This window comes from Dendrobates tinctorius, unplaced genomic scaffold (genome assembly GCF_039654945.1).
Source record: "Dendrobates tinctorius isolate UK_male_01 unplaced genomic scaffold, ASM3965494v1 ptg000098l, whole genome shotgun sequence".
Taxonomy (NCBI): Eukaryota; Metazoa; Chordata; class Amphibia; order Anura; family Dendrobatidae; genus Dendrobates; species Dendrobates tinctorius.
The window spans coordinates 16,918,932-16,934,745 of record NW_027361766.1 but is presented as its reverse complement, the minus strand read 5'-3'; the positions used below and the strand labels follow the sequence as shown (position 1 = coordinate 16,934,745).

General features: G+C 39.9%; 1 protein-coding gene across 5 annotated transcripts in view; it reads left to right on the top strand.

Moving 5' to 3' along the window:
- The window catches only part of TRAF3IP3 (TRAF3 interacting protein 3), a 159,773-nt gene that overhangs the window by 123,848 nt on the left and 20,111 nt on the right, over window positions 1-15,814 (top strand). For all 5 annotated transcript variants that reach the window (XM_073587133.1, XM_073587134.1, XM_073587135.1 and 2 more), the window contains 2 exons: window positions 4,657-4,719; window positions 10,354-10,499. In XM_073587133.1, coding sequence (XP_073443234.1) covers window positions 4,657-4,719; window positions 10,354-10,499 — 209 coding nt within the window. The remainder of the gene's footprint in view (window positions 1-4,656; window positions 4,720-10,353; window positions 10,500-15,814) is intronic.

Here is a 15,814-nt window from a genome sequence, read left to right as displayed (position 1 = left end):
TATTCATATGACAATGTTTGTTTTTATTTTGACTTAATTTTGTGACCATAGAAATGCTGTAGTTCCTTGATTGGCTCCCGTCCATCATGTGTAATGACAGGATATGACTTATCACACCGTCCTTTTCACAGTTTGATATGCAGTGATTAAGGACAATCTTCTGAGACGTGTTTGCTTAGTATTTTATTGATTTTAAAAGGTTGTGGTGTGGATTTGTGATTCTTGAATTTTTCTGTTTTTTCTCAGTAAAATTATGGCTTTTTATGGAAGAACCTGATGCTGGAATTCCTTTTTCTTCAGAAAGGCATATTTCTCCATTTTTTTGCAACGTTAATGTACTTACATATGAAGCAAAATTAACTTATAATATTGATTTATGCAAAGATTGATGAAACGGCACTGACCATTTAGGTGTCCATTGTAGAAATCAATGTACTAACATGTAGTAAACTATTTAGAAGCTAAGGCCAGAACAGTCATTGTTAAAGCAAACCTGTCACCTGTTTTGCCCGCTATAAGATGCGGCCGCTGCCTTTCAGGGTTTATCTACAGCATTCTATAATGCCGTAGATAAGCCCCCGGTCCGACCTGAAAGATAAGAAAAAATGCGGTCCAGTCCGATGGGTGTCGCAGGTCCAGGTCCGACGCCTCCCATCTTCTTGCGATGTCATCCTTCTGCTTGCTTCATTGCTCCCCGGCATCGCGCTCCTGCGTAGGCGTACTTATCTGCCCTGTTCAGGGCAGACCAAAGTACTGCAGTGCGCAGGTGTTGAGCCTCTTTGACCTTTCCCGATGCCTGCACACTGCAGTACTTTGGTCTGCCCTGAACAGGGCAGAGAAGTATGCCTGCACAGAAGTGCGATGCCGGGGAGCGAGGAAGCAACAGGAGGGCGGCATCGCAAGAAGATGGGAGGCGCCGGACCCGGGACTTGCGACACCCATCGGACTGGATTGCAGGTGAGTATAATAAAACTTACTTTTCTTATCTTTCAGGTCGGACCGGGGGCTTATCTACAGCATTATAGAATGCTGTAGATAAGCCCAGAAAGACAGTTGCCGTATCTTATATCGGCCAAAACTGCCGATAGGTTCGCTTTAAAGGCTGACGGCAGACTCTTGTTTATCAAACAAATAATTTGTCACTCACCTTGGAATTTTTCAGGCGTTCTCTGAAACTTAATGTATATGACATGATTTATCTAATATTTGCGATCATTTTACAGTTTGCACTACTGCATGTTCTGTTTTTTAGGCATATACATATATACAGTATATATACTGTATATACTTGATATGTCTGTCTAGTCCAGCGTGCTGCTTGTTGGATCCTTTCTATGAATGATCCGAAAAACAATTGATCAGTTATATAATGGTTGGTTATAACCATATGTATTTTGCCAGCTTAAAAGGGTTGTCCCACAATCACAACTTATTACATGCGTGACCATCACATTATTTAACCCCTTTGTGACATGTGCCATACTAGTACTGCGCATGTTGCTTCTCTCCCTATAATGTGGGCTCCGGTGCTGAGCCCACATTTTTACCTGCACATGTCAGCTGTTTTGAACAGCTAACATGTGCCCATAACAACCGCGGGTGAATTGCAATCCACCTGCGGAGATTAACACATTAAATGCTGCTGTCAAACTCTGACAGCAGCATTTAACGCGCGGTTCCGGCCATCAGGCCAGAAATCCACCCATAGGTGTCCCCGTCACGTGATCGCGGGTCACCGATGGGTTGGCAACCAGAGGTCTCCTGCAGACCTCTATAGCTGTCAATGCCAGTTGTCGGCGCTCATAGCAAGTCAGCAATTCTGCTACATACAGGTAATCTGATCATCGCCTATAGCAGAGCCGATCGGGTTATGGCAGCTTCTAGTCTCTAATGGAGACTATTGAAGCATGCCAAAAGTAAAAATAAAAATAAAACGTTTTTAAAAATAAAAAAAAATATTAAAGTTCAAATCACCCCCCTTTAGCCCCATTCAAAATAAAACAATAAAAAAAAATCAAACATGCACATATTTGGTATTGCCAGATTCAGAATCGCCGACCTATCAATAAAAAAAAGGATTCACCTGATCGCAAAACAACGTAGCAAGAAAAAAAACCTCCAGAATTACTTTTTTTTGTCGCCATGACATTGCATTAAAATGCAATAATGGGCGATCAAAAGATCATATCTGTACCAAAATGGTATTAATAAAAACAAAAATAAGCCTCCACCCGACCCAAGATCACGAAAAATGGAGATGCTACAGGTATCGGAAAATGGCGCATTATTTTTTTTTAACAAACTTTGGATTTTTTTCACCACTTAAATAAAAAAAAGAACCTATACATGTTCGGTGTCTATGAACTCATAATGACATTAATGACATGGAGAATCATAATGGCAGGTCAGTTTTAGCATTTGGTGAACACGGTAAAAAAAATTTAAAAAAACGTTGTGGAATTGCACTTTTTTTGCAATTTTACCGCATTTGGAATTTTTTTCCCCATTTTTGAGTACTAAGTTATGTGAAACTAATGGTGTCGTTCAAAAGTACAACTTGTCCCGCAAAAAACAGGCCCTCACATGGCCATATTAACCAAAAAATAAAAAAGTTATGGCTCTGGGAAGAAGAAGCGAAAAACAGAAACACAAAAATGAAATTAGGCTACGGCGCGAAGGGGTTAATAGCGGGACACAGGACCCCATGCTCATGATTGCTAGGTGACACCCAGTGTGTAAATACCACCTATGCTGGGGATAGGTGACAAGTTGGAATTATGGGACAACCCTTTAAGTGTAGATGACACTAGATTGTGAACATTTTTTCTAGCTCACAATAACTGATAGAAAAAGTCAATAATACTAACAGAAGTTTAACATTTTTGGAATGAATGTGTAAATTTAGAGATTTATTCATAGGATAGAATTAATCTGAAACTGATACTGCTTTATAATTCAGAATTTTTTTTATTTACAACAAATTGGAAGACAACATTAAAATGTCAAATTTGTTGCTAAAAGTGTCAAGATCAATGTGTACAATGATATTTGACATGAGTGGGAATGCACATTCTTTATATATACCTGAAATATTTCCAGGTGTGTTCTTATAATACCACCTGGGGCGATATTTGCTGCTCAGTCTCTTTCTTAGGCCGGGATCACACATGCGAGAAACTCAGACGAGTCTCGCATGTCAATACCCGGCACTGCCGCCGGTACTCGGATCGGAGCGTGCGGCTCCATGTATTGCTATGCTGCCACAGCTCCGATCCGAGTACCGGCAGCAGTGCCGGGTAATAACATGCAAGACTCGTCTGAGTTTCTCGCATGTGTGATCCTGGCCTTATTCCATGTTTGCTCTCTCTCTTGACCGCAGTACTGATATTAAATTTGCTCTGCTTAGAGGAACACTAATCACATGGTGTATACAAAAACTTGTATTGTTGCCACTCAGTGCCATTGCTTCAAGTATCAGGCCAAGCAAAAATAAACCATGAAACCTAACTATCCTGTATTCAAAAGAAGATGTCAAAGCAAGTGTATGAGTTATAATGAGGAGCAGAGATAACACAACACTGTATCATAAGTAAAGATCTGTAGCAATACTGTATATAAAGTGGATCTGGATGGGGTTAAAAATATATGAATAGAGGCAAACAATGTATTAAGTAATGTCAAGCAGTTTTACAATCAATATATCCAATATGCATTTTCCAAAGTGCTTCTTACCTTTTGATCCACTTCTTCTCTCCCCCCTGACACTCTAACTACATTTGTCCTACTCAAGACAGGGCCCCTGGACTGCCTGCTCACTTCGGGATCAGATTATAGCTGCCTTTCCAAATCTAGGGAGGGGGAGAGGAGGAGCAGTGAGAAATAGAAACAGAAACATTTAGTTTGTTTTCTAGTAAGTGTTTCAACTCACCACAGATCTGGATTCACAGTTAAACTGCTCAGTATTGCTATGTAATGTCCTCGAGGATGTAGTTGCTTCTTTGATATGCTACATACAGACAGGAGAGCAAGAATCCCCCATTCCTCTGTGTACTGTGTATTGAAGACATCAGACATGTAGGGAGAGCCACCATCTGAGTGTGTGCGCCACATCTCTTTTTATCTGTAGGGTGCCAACTTCTGTGGCTAGGCAGTGCCAGTGTAGGTCACCAGTATAAGGATTCACAGGGTCTTTGGGGTTGCCTGGTGTTTGAATGGACAAGACATCTATATTTTGATATTTATATCTTGGACCACAATGTCACAGGTTCATAACATAACACTCTTTGAGTTTTTATTCCTATATTTCTACGATCTTGCACAGTTTCTATTTGGTGTAGTTTTATATACATATGTAATAAACATTTATATTTTAAGGGAATTATATGTTTCTCTCAAAATTGAATAGGCCAAATTCATGCATGCTTCCACGGGCCACAGTTCCTGGCACCTTTGCTTGTCTCCTGTATTTTCAGCCTTTTAGGCATAAATGAGGCTGATAATTAAAGTCAGAACACGGAGTTGGGCTAAGATTTGTGTCCTGGGCATGGATCCTAAAATACAGATGTGTGAATTCGGTATTGAATATTCATATGCTGCTTATTTTTTGGTATTATTTTGGAGAACAATAACCATAGTTTCTTTTCCACTTCTCTTTAGTTAGGCTGAGGAATTCAGAGGAGCAGAAGCTTGAAATGCAGAATCAAATAAAGTTTTTACAAAGTAAGTTGCCTTAAAGGAAACTTGTCACCTCGGAAAACACTATTTACCTGGACTTATGGGGTTAAACAACAAGTAAATATCATTACTATGCTGCCCGGCATTCTTTCTGGAAGTGCAGCTACTGAGAGGAATTAAATGTATTTCCTCCTGTGAGCTGACTGCTTTCAGTCATGGCGCTGTGCAGAGTTACAGCAGTTACAGTCATCGCTCACAGCACCACTCATTATACTGTGAGCAGCAGCTGTAAACATATCCTGGCACTTTGATTGACAGTTTACTCTGCAGCATAATCTATCAAAGTACTAGGGCGTGTGCTGCGGAGAGCTGCCAACCAAAGTAGTGAGGCGTGCTTACAGCCGCCGTCGCTCACAGTATACCGAGCGGTGACTATAGCCGCTCTTTGCACACCCCAGTGACTGAAAGCTGACGACTCCCAGGAGGAAATAAGTTTATTTTCTCCCAGTAGCCGCACTTTTAATACTATTTTCCTGAAGATTAACTCTATATCGGTAAGTAGCGTTTACAAAAGTGACAGTTTCCCTTTAAATGATTGATAAATTCAACTCTTTAGTTTTAGAGATGACTGATTTCCATATAAATTGTCTCCTTATACCAGCAGTATCTTCTTTATCACCATCTCAATTTGGTTTCAAAAATATGTTTCTGCGAGAATACGTACACATCTATGTAAAGTTTTACAGAATTATTAAAATTAGGATATGTTGTCTGAAGCTTCAATCTACTGTTTGCAAGTCTTTTATGCATAATGCACAATGTGTTGCTCATATTAACACTATATGAGCCACTACTAAAGTCAGTATCCCTCGAATTACATGCCTACCTATGAAACCTAATAACATTTAGGCTATGTGCACACGCTGCGGATTCTGCTGCGTTTCCGCAGCGGTTTTGGCCCTGCGGAAACGCAGCAGTTCCGCAGACATGGTACAGTACCATGTTAGCATTTCAAAACCGCTGTGCTCACGCTGTGGTTTTTTCCGCGCGGTTTACAAACCGCAGCATGTCAATTGTTTGGGCGGATTCCGCAGCGGTTTCACACCTTTAACATAGTAGAGGTGTGAAACCGCAGGCTAATCCGCAGGTCACTTTACCTGCGGTTTTACCTGCAGATCCGCGCGGAAAAACCCGCAGGTGAATCCGCAGCGTGTGCACATAGCCTTAGGCAAGTGTTTTCTGCACAAGTCCTAAAGATGTTATCCTGCCATAAACATAAAAAGTTATAAGTTCATACATAGACAGACCGCGCAGAAGTGGGGATGCAAATAGTGGTGACGCAGACTGTGTATTTTCCAGATGTTTTTGTTGGTTTCCTCTCAACGATTTTTATGAAAATTGACATTACTCTGTGTTTCTTTAAGATTGCTTGTTCATTTGTTACCTTTACTAAGGGACTTGTAAAGGCGTCTTGCAAAGTGGACAAATACTGGTTATGTAAACCGGTCTTATGTCTTGTGTTGACCTGGTTAGTGTAGATTTTAGACATTCATCACAATAGCAACACCTTTATGCAGCCTGTCATGTTCCTGCATACTTTTACAGGGAGAGGCTCAGTGTATTTGTGTTCGTGGAGACAGAGGTTGTATAACTATGAACTATATAGCTGTGGACACTATTCAAGAGGCCAAACAATGGCTGCCCATCCATAAACATTTCATTGGTTTGTCCGAATGTTGTTACATTTATTTTGGCAAACATTGAATTAGTGTTCAACGTGAAATTTTATTCCATAATATAATGGGGATAATAGAAGTGAAACTTTGGCTTTTAGGCCATCTCCGAGTGACAAAAAGTTTCAGGTCACTTTGACAATTACTTTCAGATACAATATAAAACACAAGTGGGAACATGAACAGCAACTATGGTTTTGGTCGTCACCACAATAATGTCCTCCTAGCCGTGGTGTTGATCACAGTAAATGAAATTTAAAGATGCATCCTCCAGCAAAGCAACAGTTAATTCTCCCAGTTTCTGAGTTCTGTTATTTTGATACTTGTAGCAAAAGAAAAACATTTGACAGACTAGAAGCATGTGGTCATATCCAAAAGATCTAACTTAAGACAAGCCTTCAGATATTTCTAATAATTTAGTAAAGTGAATCTGTGGTCAAGTTTTCACCTCCAAACTATTTATATGCACAAGTAGCTCTTTCAAAGAAAACTCCAGCAATACGTTTATATGGCCAGTCCATTACTAAGAAATCAACATTGGTATTGATATGCAAATGAGGCTGAAGGGCTATGGTAGATCTGAAACATCTGTCACTCCAGCTCTATTCCCCATACAGTACCGCCTCCTCCAGCTTGACTGTCAGCCTCTATACTGTGTAACTTTAGATAAAAAATTACAGAAAACTGACAGCACATCTAGAACTAGTCTGAACAGGTGCATACCAAAAAACAGCTTACATTTCAAAATGATGAAATGGTTGCACTCAAATGCATTAAGGCTTATCAATGTGAAATACAAGAAGTGTGAATAGCGTAATGGCTTTTGAAATTTAGAAAAAACACATGAGATACTTAGCACAAAATTTGCTCAGTATCTCATGTGTTTTTTCTACATTTCAAAAGCCATTACGCTATTCACACTTTTTGTATTTCACATTGATATGCCTTAATGCAATTTAGTGCAACCATTTCTTCATTTTGATATGTTTTAGATAAAAAAGAGCCATCAGTCAAGCAAGATGAGGAGGTTCTGGGCAGTGAATAGAGCCAGAGTGACAGAGATTACAGATCCTCATTTGCATATCAGTTCAAACACTGATTTTTCAGTAATGGAAAAACCAACAAATCATGTAAAGGTACTGTATTTTTGGACCTGTCTTTGAGAGAGCTGCATGTGTATGTAAATAGTTTGTAGTCTGAAATCCAGCTGATAGTTTCCCTTTAACCCCTTAATGACATATGATGTAGTATGTATGTCAGATGTTGTCTCGATATCTCCATGCACTCTGAGCATGCCCTTTGGGCCGCTCTTGAGTAACACCTCATATGGTGGAACTCTCCTGTCACGGCTGCCATATCCCCTGATGAGTCCCGGTGGGATGAAATGCGTTGGAAGGCAGTCCCTATTTGGAGTGGCATAAATATCTTTACTCCTGACCTGGATGTTTGTCCTTACGGTGTAATGCCTACAGCTCTATAGGAGACTCTTTCAACTACTTTGGAGGTCCTACTCCCTACTGGATGGGTGAGATCGTTCCTGTTTTTTGACATGGATCTCTATTATATATGTGGGACATAGTGGGCATATTGTTTATTGCACTCACTTGTATTTTGGCCCCTATGTTTATTTAGGTCTATTTTTGCTGCATTGTGATTGGTTCTTGTATTGGTGTTTTTTTTTGATAGACAGTCAGTCCCCCCCGGATTCGATATTCTGAGCACTTTGGCCTGTCCTGTTGGGGGATACTGACTTTTATGGTTGTTGTGTCTTTGTATTTTAACAATTACTATTGAATGTTATGTTTTAGTTCCCTACAATTGCTACCTTCTTCTGTGATAATCAGCCATCATCTGTCTCTAACAGCCGCGGGTGGAGTATCTATTAAATGCAGCCACTAATCTGTAACAGCTGCATTTACATTGCGTGGCATGGGGCACGATATTTTAACGGCTCATCGGCACACCCACAACATGAATGCGGGATGCCGATGGGTTTAAGACCGCTTTTGAAGACCCCTGTGTCTGTTCTCGCAGTACTCCTGTGAAAGCCAGGTGGTGACTGGCATTCATAGAAGACCATAGTTTTTACTATTTACAGCAATGCTGTGGCATAGCTATATATAGCACAAGCAATCAGACGATTGCAGATTCAAGTCCCCTGAGGGGACTTACAAGTATGGTGAAAAGTAAGAAAAAAAGTTTTCAAAAAAGGAAAAAAAAAAAAATATATAAAAGTCCAAATCGCCCCCTTTTTCCCTATTAAAAATTAAGACATAAAAACAATAAAAAAAACACATATTTGGTATTGCCACGTTTGTAAAAGTCCAATCTATCAATGCATAAAAAGAATTAATGGGATCGGTAAACAGCATAGTGAGAAAAAAATCAAAACGCCAGAACTGTGGTTTTTCGGCTGCCACAACAATACAAGAAAATGTACTAGCAGGCGATTAAAACATCATGTACAGGCCAATATGATATCCATAAAATCATTAAGTTCAGGGCGAAAAAAACAGGTCCTTACACGGCTTCATATTTTGAAAACATTACGGCTCTTAGAAAATGCTGACATGTTCACATTTGTTTTTCTTTTACATTTCTTAATTTTTTTCACCACTTAAATAAAACTATATATACTTGGTACTGCGGCAATCATACTGACCTGAAGAATCTGGGTCAGTTTTACGTTAAAATGAATGCTATAAATAAACAACCAACCAATAAAGCAATTGCTGAATTGCACTTTGCTTGGTATTTTGTTCCCGCTCTCCAGTACATCACATGATAATTTGGATGGCGTCATTCAAAAGTACAACTCGTCCCCCCAAAACCTCGCCCTCATACGGTAATGTGGACGGAAAAATAAAAACATTATGGCTCTTGGAATAAATGGAAGAAATAATTAAAGTGCTAAAAAAGAAAAATCGCATATTAATTGTGATTTAAGTAATCAGGGTAAGAAAGATTTATATTTATATACAACGATACAAATAAATACGGTACTGTTTTTTTCAGCTGTGATTTATACAAACAAGAAAACTTATAATTTGCCAGTAAAGATTTCACTGGATTAATATTGCCCAGGCCATTCTGCATTTTATGATTGGTAAATTAATCCAATTTGTCCTAGAAAAAATCAATGGCACTTCAAACAAGAATATATATCATAAACCAGAGTAAATAAACTCCAGGTAGAAGAGATCCATTATTAAAATTAGATTTATTTCATTATTTATAAAGGAGACATACAAAAATTAAAACAAAAAACAGGATGTCTCCAAAAAGAGACCAGCACAAATCAATAGATCAGCATATACAATTCATATGGCAAACTAAATTCACATTACAAAATCTCTCTATATATACATACAAGTGAGGCTACCAGGGGTCAGTTATATGCCCCATTATAATAAGAACTGTGCTTAAACATAGCCATCCATTATAGGGTGTATTAGGTGATATAATGCCAGTTATTAGACAATATGATGTGCTGATGGAAATTATAAAAGTTTTTAAGTGCCAGGTAATAAAATATTATATATAGTCTATTTCACTTAAATAGTGAAAAAGGAGCCCAGTTAATGATAACCCCGCAATCACATATATACTCACAATGAGGTAGATAAAGCATATCAATTATATTATAAAGGGCTTCTTATAATAAATATATATATACCTGGCAGCATGTAGTGGCGGCTTCTCCCTACCTATTGACTCTTTAAGTCAGCAAATAAGAGTTTAAGGTTTTAAATTATCATCACTCAAAATTCTATAGAAATCTGGTCTTGAGCTGTGACGTTTTCATACCGAAAAGTTTATATGTTTTATTTGTCCACTGTAATAATGCTTTTTCTTTTAATATTATACTTTTTTGTGCACTTTCCCTTTACGGTAGGTTTCAGTAGATAGAGCAGAAATAACTTTACACTTTTTGTTCCTTAACCAGCTGACCTTGTAACGCTGGAGCAGAGAAACATGTCTGACTTTACCAGAGACACAACATTGCTACTCAATCAGACTCCTGGAGGAGCAGAACTGCAAAACAACCAGCTCCAGGCTGTGAGCGAAAAGTTACTATCACAGGAGAAGGAGGTACATTTTTTCCAAGTGACCAGATGTCTTTTCAGTCTCAGGTGTAGATCACACAGACCTTCTGGACCAGCTTAAAGTAAATTAAATCTGTTTTATAAAACACAAACCTCACAGGTCTTCAAAATGACATCATATCCTATTGAGCTCTGTTCACACTGGTGTCATGGCTTTCATTTGCATAAATGATCATGGTAAATCCATGATGATGTTATGGGCCGATAGAATTATCTGTTGTTTTTCATCCTCTTCTTACTTATAGTGATTCCACCTTAAATCCATCAAGCGGCATTTTGACTCCTTAAAATCAATGGAAACCTAGAGAGAGGTTATATGTATGCGTGTGTATATGTATGTATGTATATATATATATATATATACTGCTCAAAAAAAAAGGGGACACTATAACATAGGATCCAATGTTATAGTGTTCCCTTTTTTTTTTAGCAATATGCGGTGTGTGTGTATACATATATATATATATATATATATATATATATATATATATATAATTTTTTTTTTTTTCTTCATCTTTAACATTTCAAAAATTACAAAAAGGAAAATGGGCCATTGCAAAGGTTAGCACACCCTTGGATATTTGTGTGCTCAGATAACTTTGACCATGGCTTGCTCACTATCATCGTTAGGAAAGGCCAGGTGATTCAAATTTCCCAGCTTTATAAGAACCCAGCCTACAGAGACTTCTGTATATACAGTTGAAACCAGAAGTTTACATACACTATATAAAAGACACATATGCATGTTTTTCTCAATATCTGACATGAAATCAGTATCAGAATAAACCTTTCCTGTTTTAGGTCAATTCAGATTACCATAATTTTTAATATTTGCCAAATGCCAGAATAATGAGAGAGAATGTTTTAAGTTCAATTTTAGTTTCATCAGACCACAAGACCTGTCTCCAAAAATTAATATCTTTGTTCCTGTGTACATCTTCCTGATATCTTGGCTGAATTTTTGAGACTCCCCCATGATGCTACACAAAGAAGCAGGAGTGCATTAAAAGACATCCACAGGTGTGTCTCTAATTAACTCAGATGTTGACAAAAAACCTATCATCATATGGACAGTCCAGGATTGTTTAAAGGCATAGTAATCTTAGTGTATACGAGGGGCTGTTGATAAGTCTTTGGCTTTGTGATTTTTGTTATTTCTATTATTTCTATGTACCGTATATACTCGAGTATAAGTCGATCCGAGTATAAGCCGACCCCCCCTAATTTTGACTCAAAAACCTGGGAAAACTTATTGACTCGAGTATAAGTCTAGGGTGGGAATTGCCGAAGATACTGGTAAATTTCAAAAATAAAAATAGCTAAGAATAAAAGTAAAATTAAGTGAGACATCAGTAGGTTAAATGTTTTTGAATATTTATTTAAAAGAAAAACATTAAACAAGCCCTGTAAGTTGAAAAGAGGGTCAACAAAACCAATAGGGCAACAACAATGACTTTAAAAGTACAAAAACCTCAGCTCAATGTAAAACACAAGAGTTAAAATCCTTCAAAGTCACTGGATTCCTCATCATCTGTATGTCCAAACAGAGCTTCAGCTGGTAAGAGGTTATCAGCATAGTCATTGTCGTCATCATCACTGAGTTGGTCATCACCGTCACTGCTGTCGTCTTCATGCAAAGCGCTGTCTTAACTGCCATCCATAGCATTACTAATGCCACATTTCTTGAAGGCGCGTTGCACCATGTCCTCTGGAATCTCTTCCCATGCATCACGAACCCACTTTGCTATTAATTCTATGTCCGGCTTCATCAGATTTCCAAGTTTTGTTAGTCGGGCTTGACCAGATGACATCCATTCATGCCACATCCTCCGCACACGGTCTTTGAAAGGTTTATTTAAACACACATCTAGGGGCTGCAATACAGATGTAAGTCCACCTGGAATAACCGCCAAAGTAATTTGAGAAGACTTTGCCAATTTTTTTATGTCATCACATGTGTGGGCTCTGAACATATCCCAAACTAGCAATGATGGTTTTTTCTTTAAGGCTAGAGTCACACTAACCTGCGTAAAATACGGTCAGTATTTTACATGCGTAATACGGATGACAGACCCCTAAACAGTGCTCCGTATGTCATCCGTAATCAAGGTGTGGTCGCGTATTTTGCGCATGTCAGCATCCGTATGTAATCCGTATGGCATCCGTATGGTGAGATTTTCTCGCAGGCTTGCAAAATGGACATATAATGGAGCCCTATGACAGTTTTAATAAAGAAATGAAAGAATAGATATAGACACATAGAATGCATATATATATATATATATATATATATATATATATGTATTCTATGTGTCTATATCTATTCTTTCATTTCTTTATTAAAACTGTCAGTGTGAGTTTACTGTATCGTGCACTGAATTGCCGGCTTTGCTAAAAGACACCGGGTGCGTATTTCTCGCAGGTCACACGTGTGGTCCGTGTGTAATCCGTATTTTTTGCGCACCCATAGACTTGCATTGGCGTACTACGGCCGTAGTACGCTGACAATCGCAGCATGCTGCGAGTGGCACGGAGCGTAGGATACTGAGGAGAAATATACGCCTGGTGCGAGGTACCCCATAGAGAATCATTGGTCCGTGTCTAATGCGTGCTTTTTGCGCCTCTCACGCACCCGTATTCCTCGCCAGTGTGACTCCGGCCTAAGGCTGTTCCTGGTCGTCCATTCCAAATTTCTTCCAGCCATTTTTTTGTTCCATCTTCATCCATCCAGCCTTTAATATGAGCGCGCACTGTAATTCGTGGTGGGAATTGGACCTTTTTAGGCAGGGTCTTTCTTTTAAAAATAATGACAGGCCGCAGCTTAGTTCCATTAGCCAAACATGAAAGAACGACTGTGAAATGATTTTTTTCATTTCCTGTGGTTCTGAGTAGAATAGTTTTTTCTCCCATATTTGCCACAGTTCTGTTGCTGGGAAGATCAAAAGTCATAGGTGTTTCATCCATATTTCCAATATCTCCCAGGTCATAGTTATGGATCCTTCTTTGTTTTATGATGAATGAATGGAATGACATCACTTTTTCATCAAGGTCTTTTGGCAACTTCTGTGAAATCTTTGTTCTTTGCCGCAAATATAGGCCAAATCTATTCATGAAACGGGTACACCATCCTGCTGATGCAACAAATTTTTCAATTCCTGGTGCTTTCAATTGATCTTCTTTAGCCATTTGAAGGGCACGTAAGCGAATTCCCATGCATGTTGCGCAGTAGCCATTTTGACGACACTCCATAACCCATTTATGCAATTCAGTCTCTAGAGCCTCATACGACACCTTCAAACCACGTTGAGCTTTTTTTGCCTTTGGAGTCTTTTCCAAGTCCGCTTTCATTTTCCGCCAATCCCTCACTTGTTTTTCGTTAACACAAAATTCCCTACTTGCAATACTGTTATTGCTTTCTTCTGCTCTTGACACAACCTTAAGTTTGAAACCAGCTTCGTATGACCTGCGTTTTTGCTTTGGTCCGGGATTTGAAGTACTGGGATCCATTTCTAACAGGATAAAAAAAAACGCTCCGTCCAAATACCGTAATGCTGCACAACATATGCCCCCATAAATGATGCACAGTGAATAATGGTGGCCCAAATACCATAATGCTGCACAACATATGCCTCCATAAATGCTGCACAGTGAATAATGGTGGCCCAAATACCGGTACCGTAATGCTGCACAACATATGCCCCCATAAATGCTGCACAGTGAGTACCGTAATAGTGGCCCCAATGCATGATTTATTGGCCAAGTGATAGGATTACCGGTAATCCTATCATGTTGCTGCTGCCCCTGCTGGAATAAAAAAAAAAACACACTATATACTCACTTCCGTTGCTGACAGCTGCTCCTGAGCGTTGCCAGCTCTTTAGTGACTCAGGCAGAGGGCGCGTGCTATCCACATCATCGCGCCCCCTGTACGTCACTGCCAGAAGACGGAAGGCGGGAGAGAGCGGCGCACTGGGAGAGAGCGGCGCGCAATGACTTGTAGCACCGCCGCCGCCACGGACCTATCATCACCCGCCGCCGCCGGGACACTGACAGGCTGCAGGGGACCGCAGACACATACCGGGGAACGCACAGACGACGGGGACCAGGTAAGTTTGAACCGTGACCCGAATATAAGGCGAGGGGGGTCTTTTTCAGCCCAAAAAGGGGGCTGAAAAACTCGACTTATATTTGAGTATATACGGTATCTAAAATTTTATGTTTTTAACTTATGGCATCAGTGTTCTACGCACACAGGAAAACAAATTAGCGGAGTCTAATGCGATATTCACAACAAATGAGAGCAGAGGAATGATAAAATTCTTGTTTCTGCAAGGAAAATCCGCAAAGGACATTCATGGTGATATGTCACAGACATTGGGGGATCAATGCCCTTCATATTCTTCAGTTAAGAACTAGGTTGCCAAATTTAAAACGGGCAACTTCAGCACCAACGATGAGGAACGTCCTGGACGACCGAGAGGGGCTGTTCCGTAGATCCTCGATGCTGTGCACAACCTCATACTGGAGAATCGGCTAATTTCAGCTAAAGCAATAGCAGACATCATGGGGCTTCCCAGTGAACATGTGTAACTATCCATGAACATTTGGACATGAAGAAGCTATCTGCCAAGTGGGTCCCCAAATGTTTGACAACAGATAAGAAAAGCACGCGAGTGAAAACTTCCCGGTCCTTTTGTCAGCACTTCCAGACTGATAAGAACTTCCTGGATCAACTGGTCACTATGGATGAGACCTGGATTTATTTGTACGACCCTGAAACCAAGAAGCAGTCAAAAGAGTGTAGGCACAGTGGTTCTCCTTGTCCAAAGAAGTTGAGGGTGCAAAAATCAGCCACTAAGGTGATGGAGTCTGTGTTCTGAGATAAGGAGGGCATGCTGCTAGTGGACTACCTTCAAAAGGGTTCCACCATCAATGCAAAGTATTACACTGAACTTTTGGACCAAATGAAGGCAGCTCTGAAGGCTAAAAGGTGCAGCAAGCTGTCCAAAGGAATCTTGTTCCTGCAAGACAACGCCCCCGCTCACACTGCACAAGCAACCAAGGCAAAACTGGCGGAGCTGGGCTTCCAGCTGGCCACCCAGCTTATTCACCGGATCTAGCTCCCTCCTACTATCATCTGTTTCCAAACCTGAAAAAACACCTCATGGGCTCCAATTTTCACACCATTTCTGATTCCATGGCTGCTAGGCTAAGTGCACACGCTGCGGTTTTTGCTGCGGTTCCGCTGCGGTTTTGGCCGCAGCAGAACTGCAGCAGTTCTGCAGACAGTGTACAGTAGCA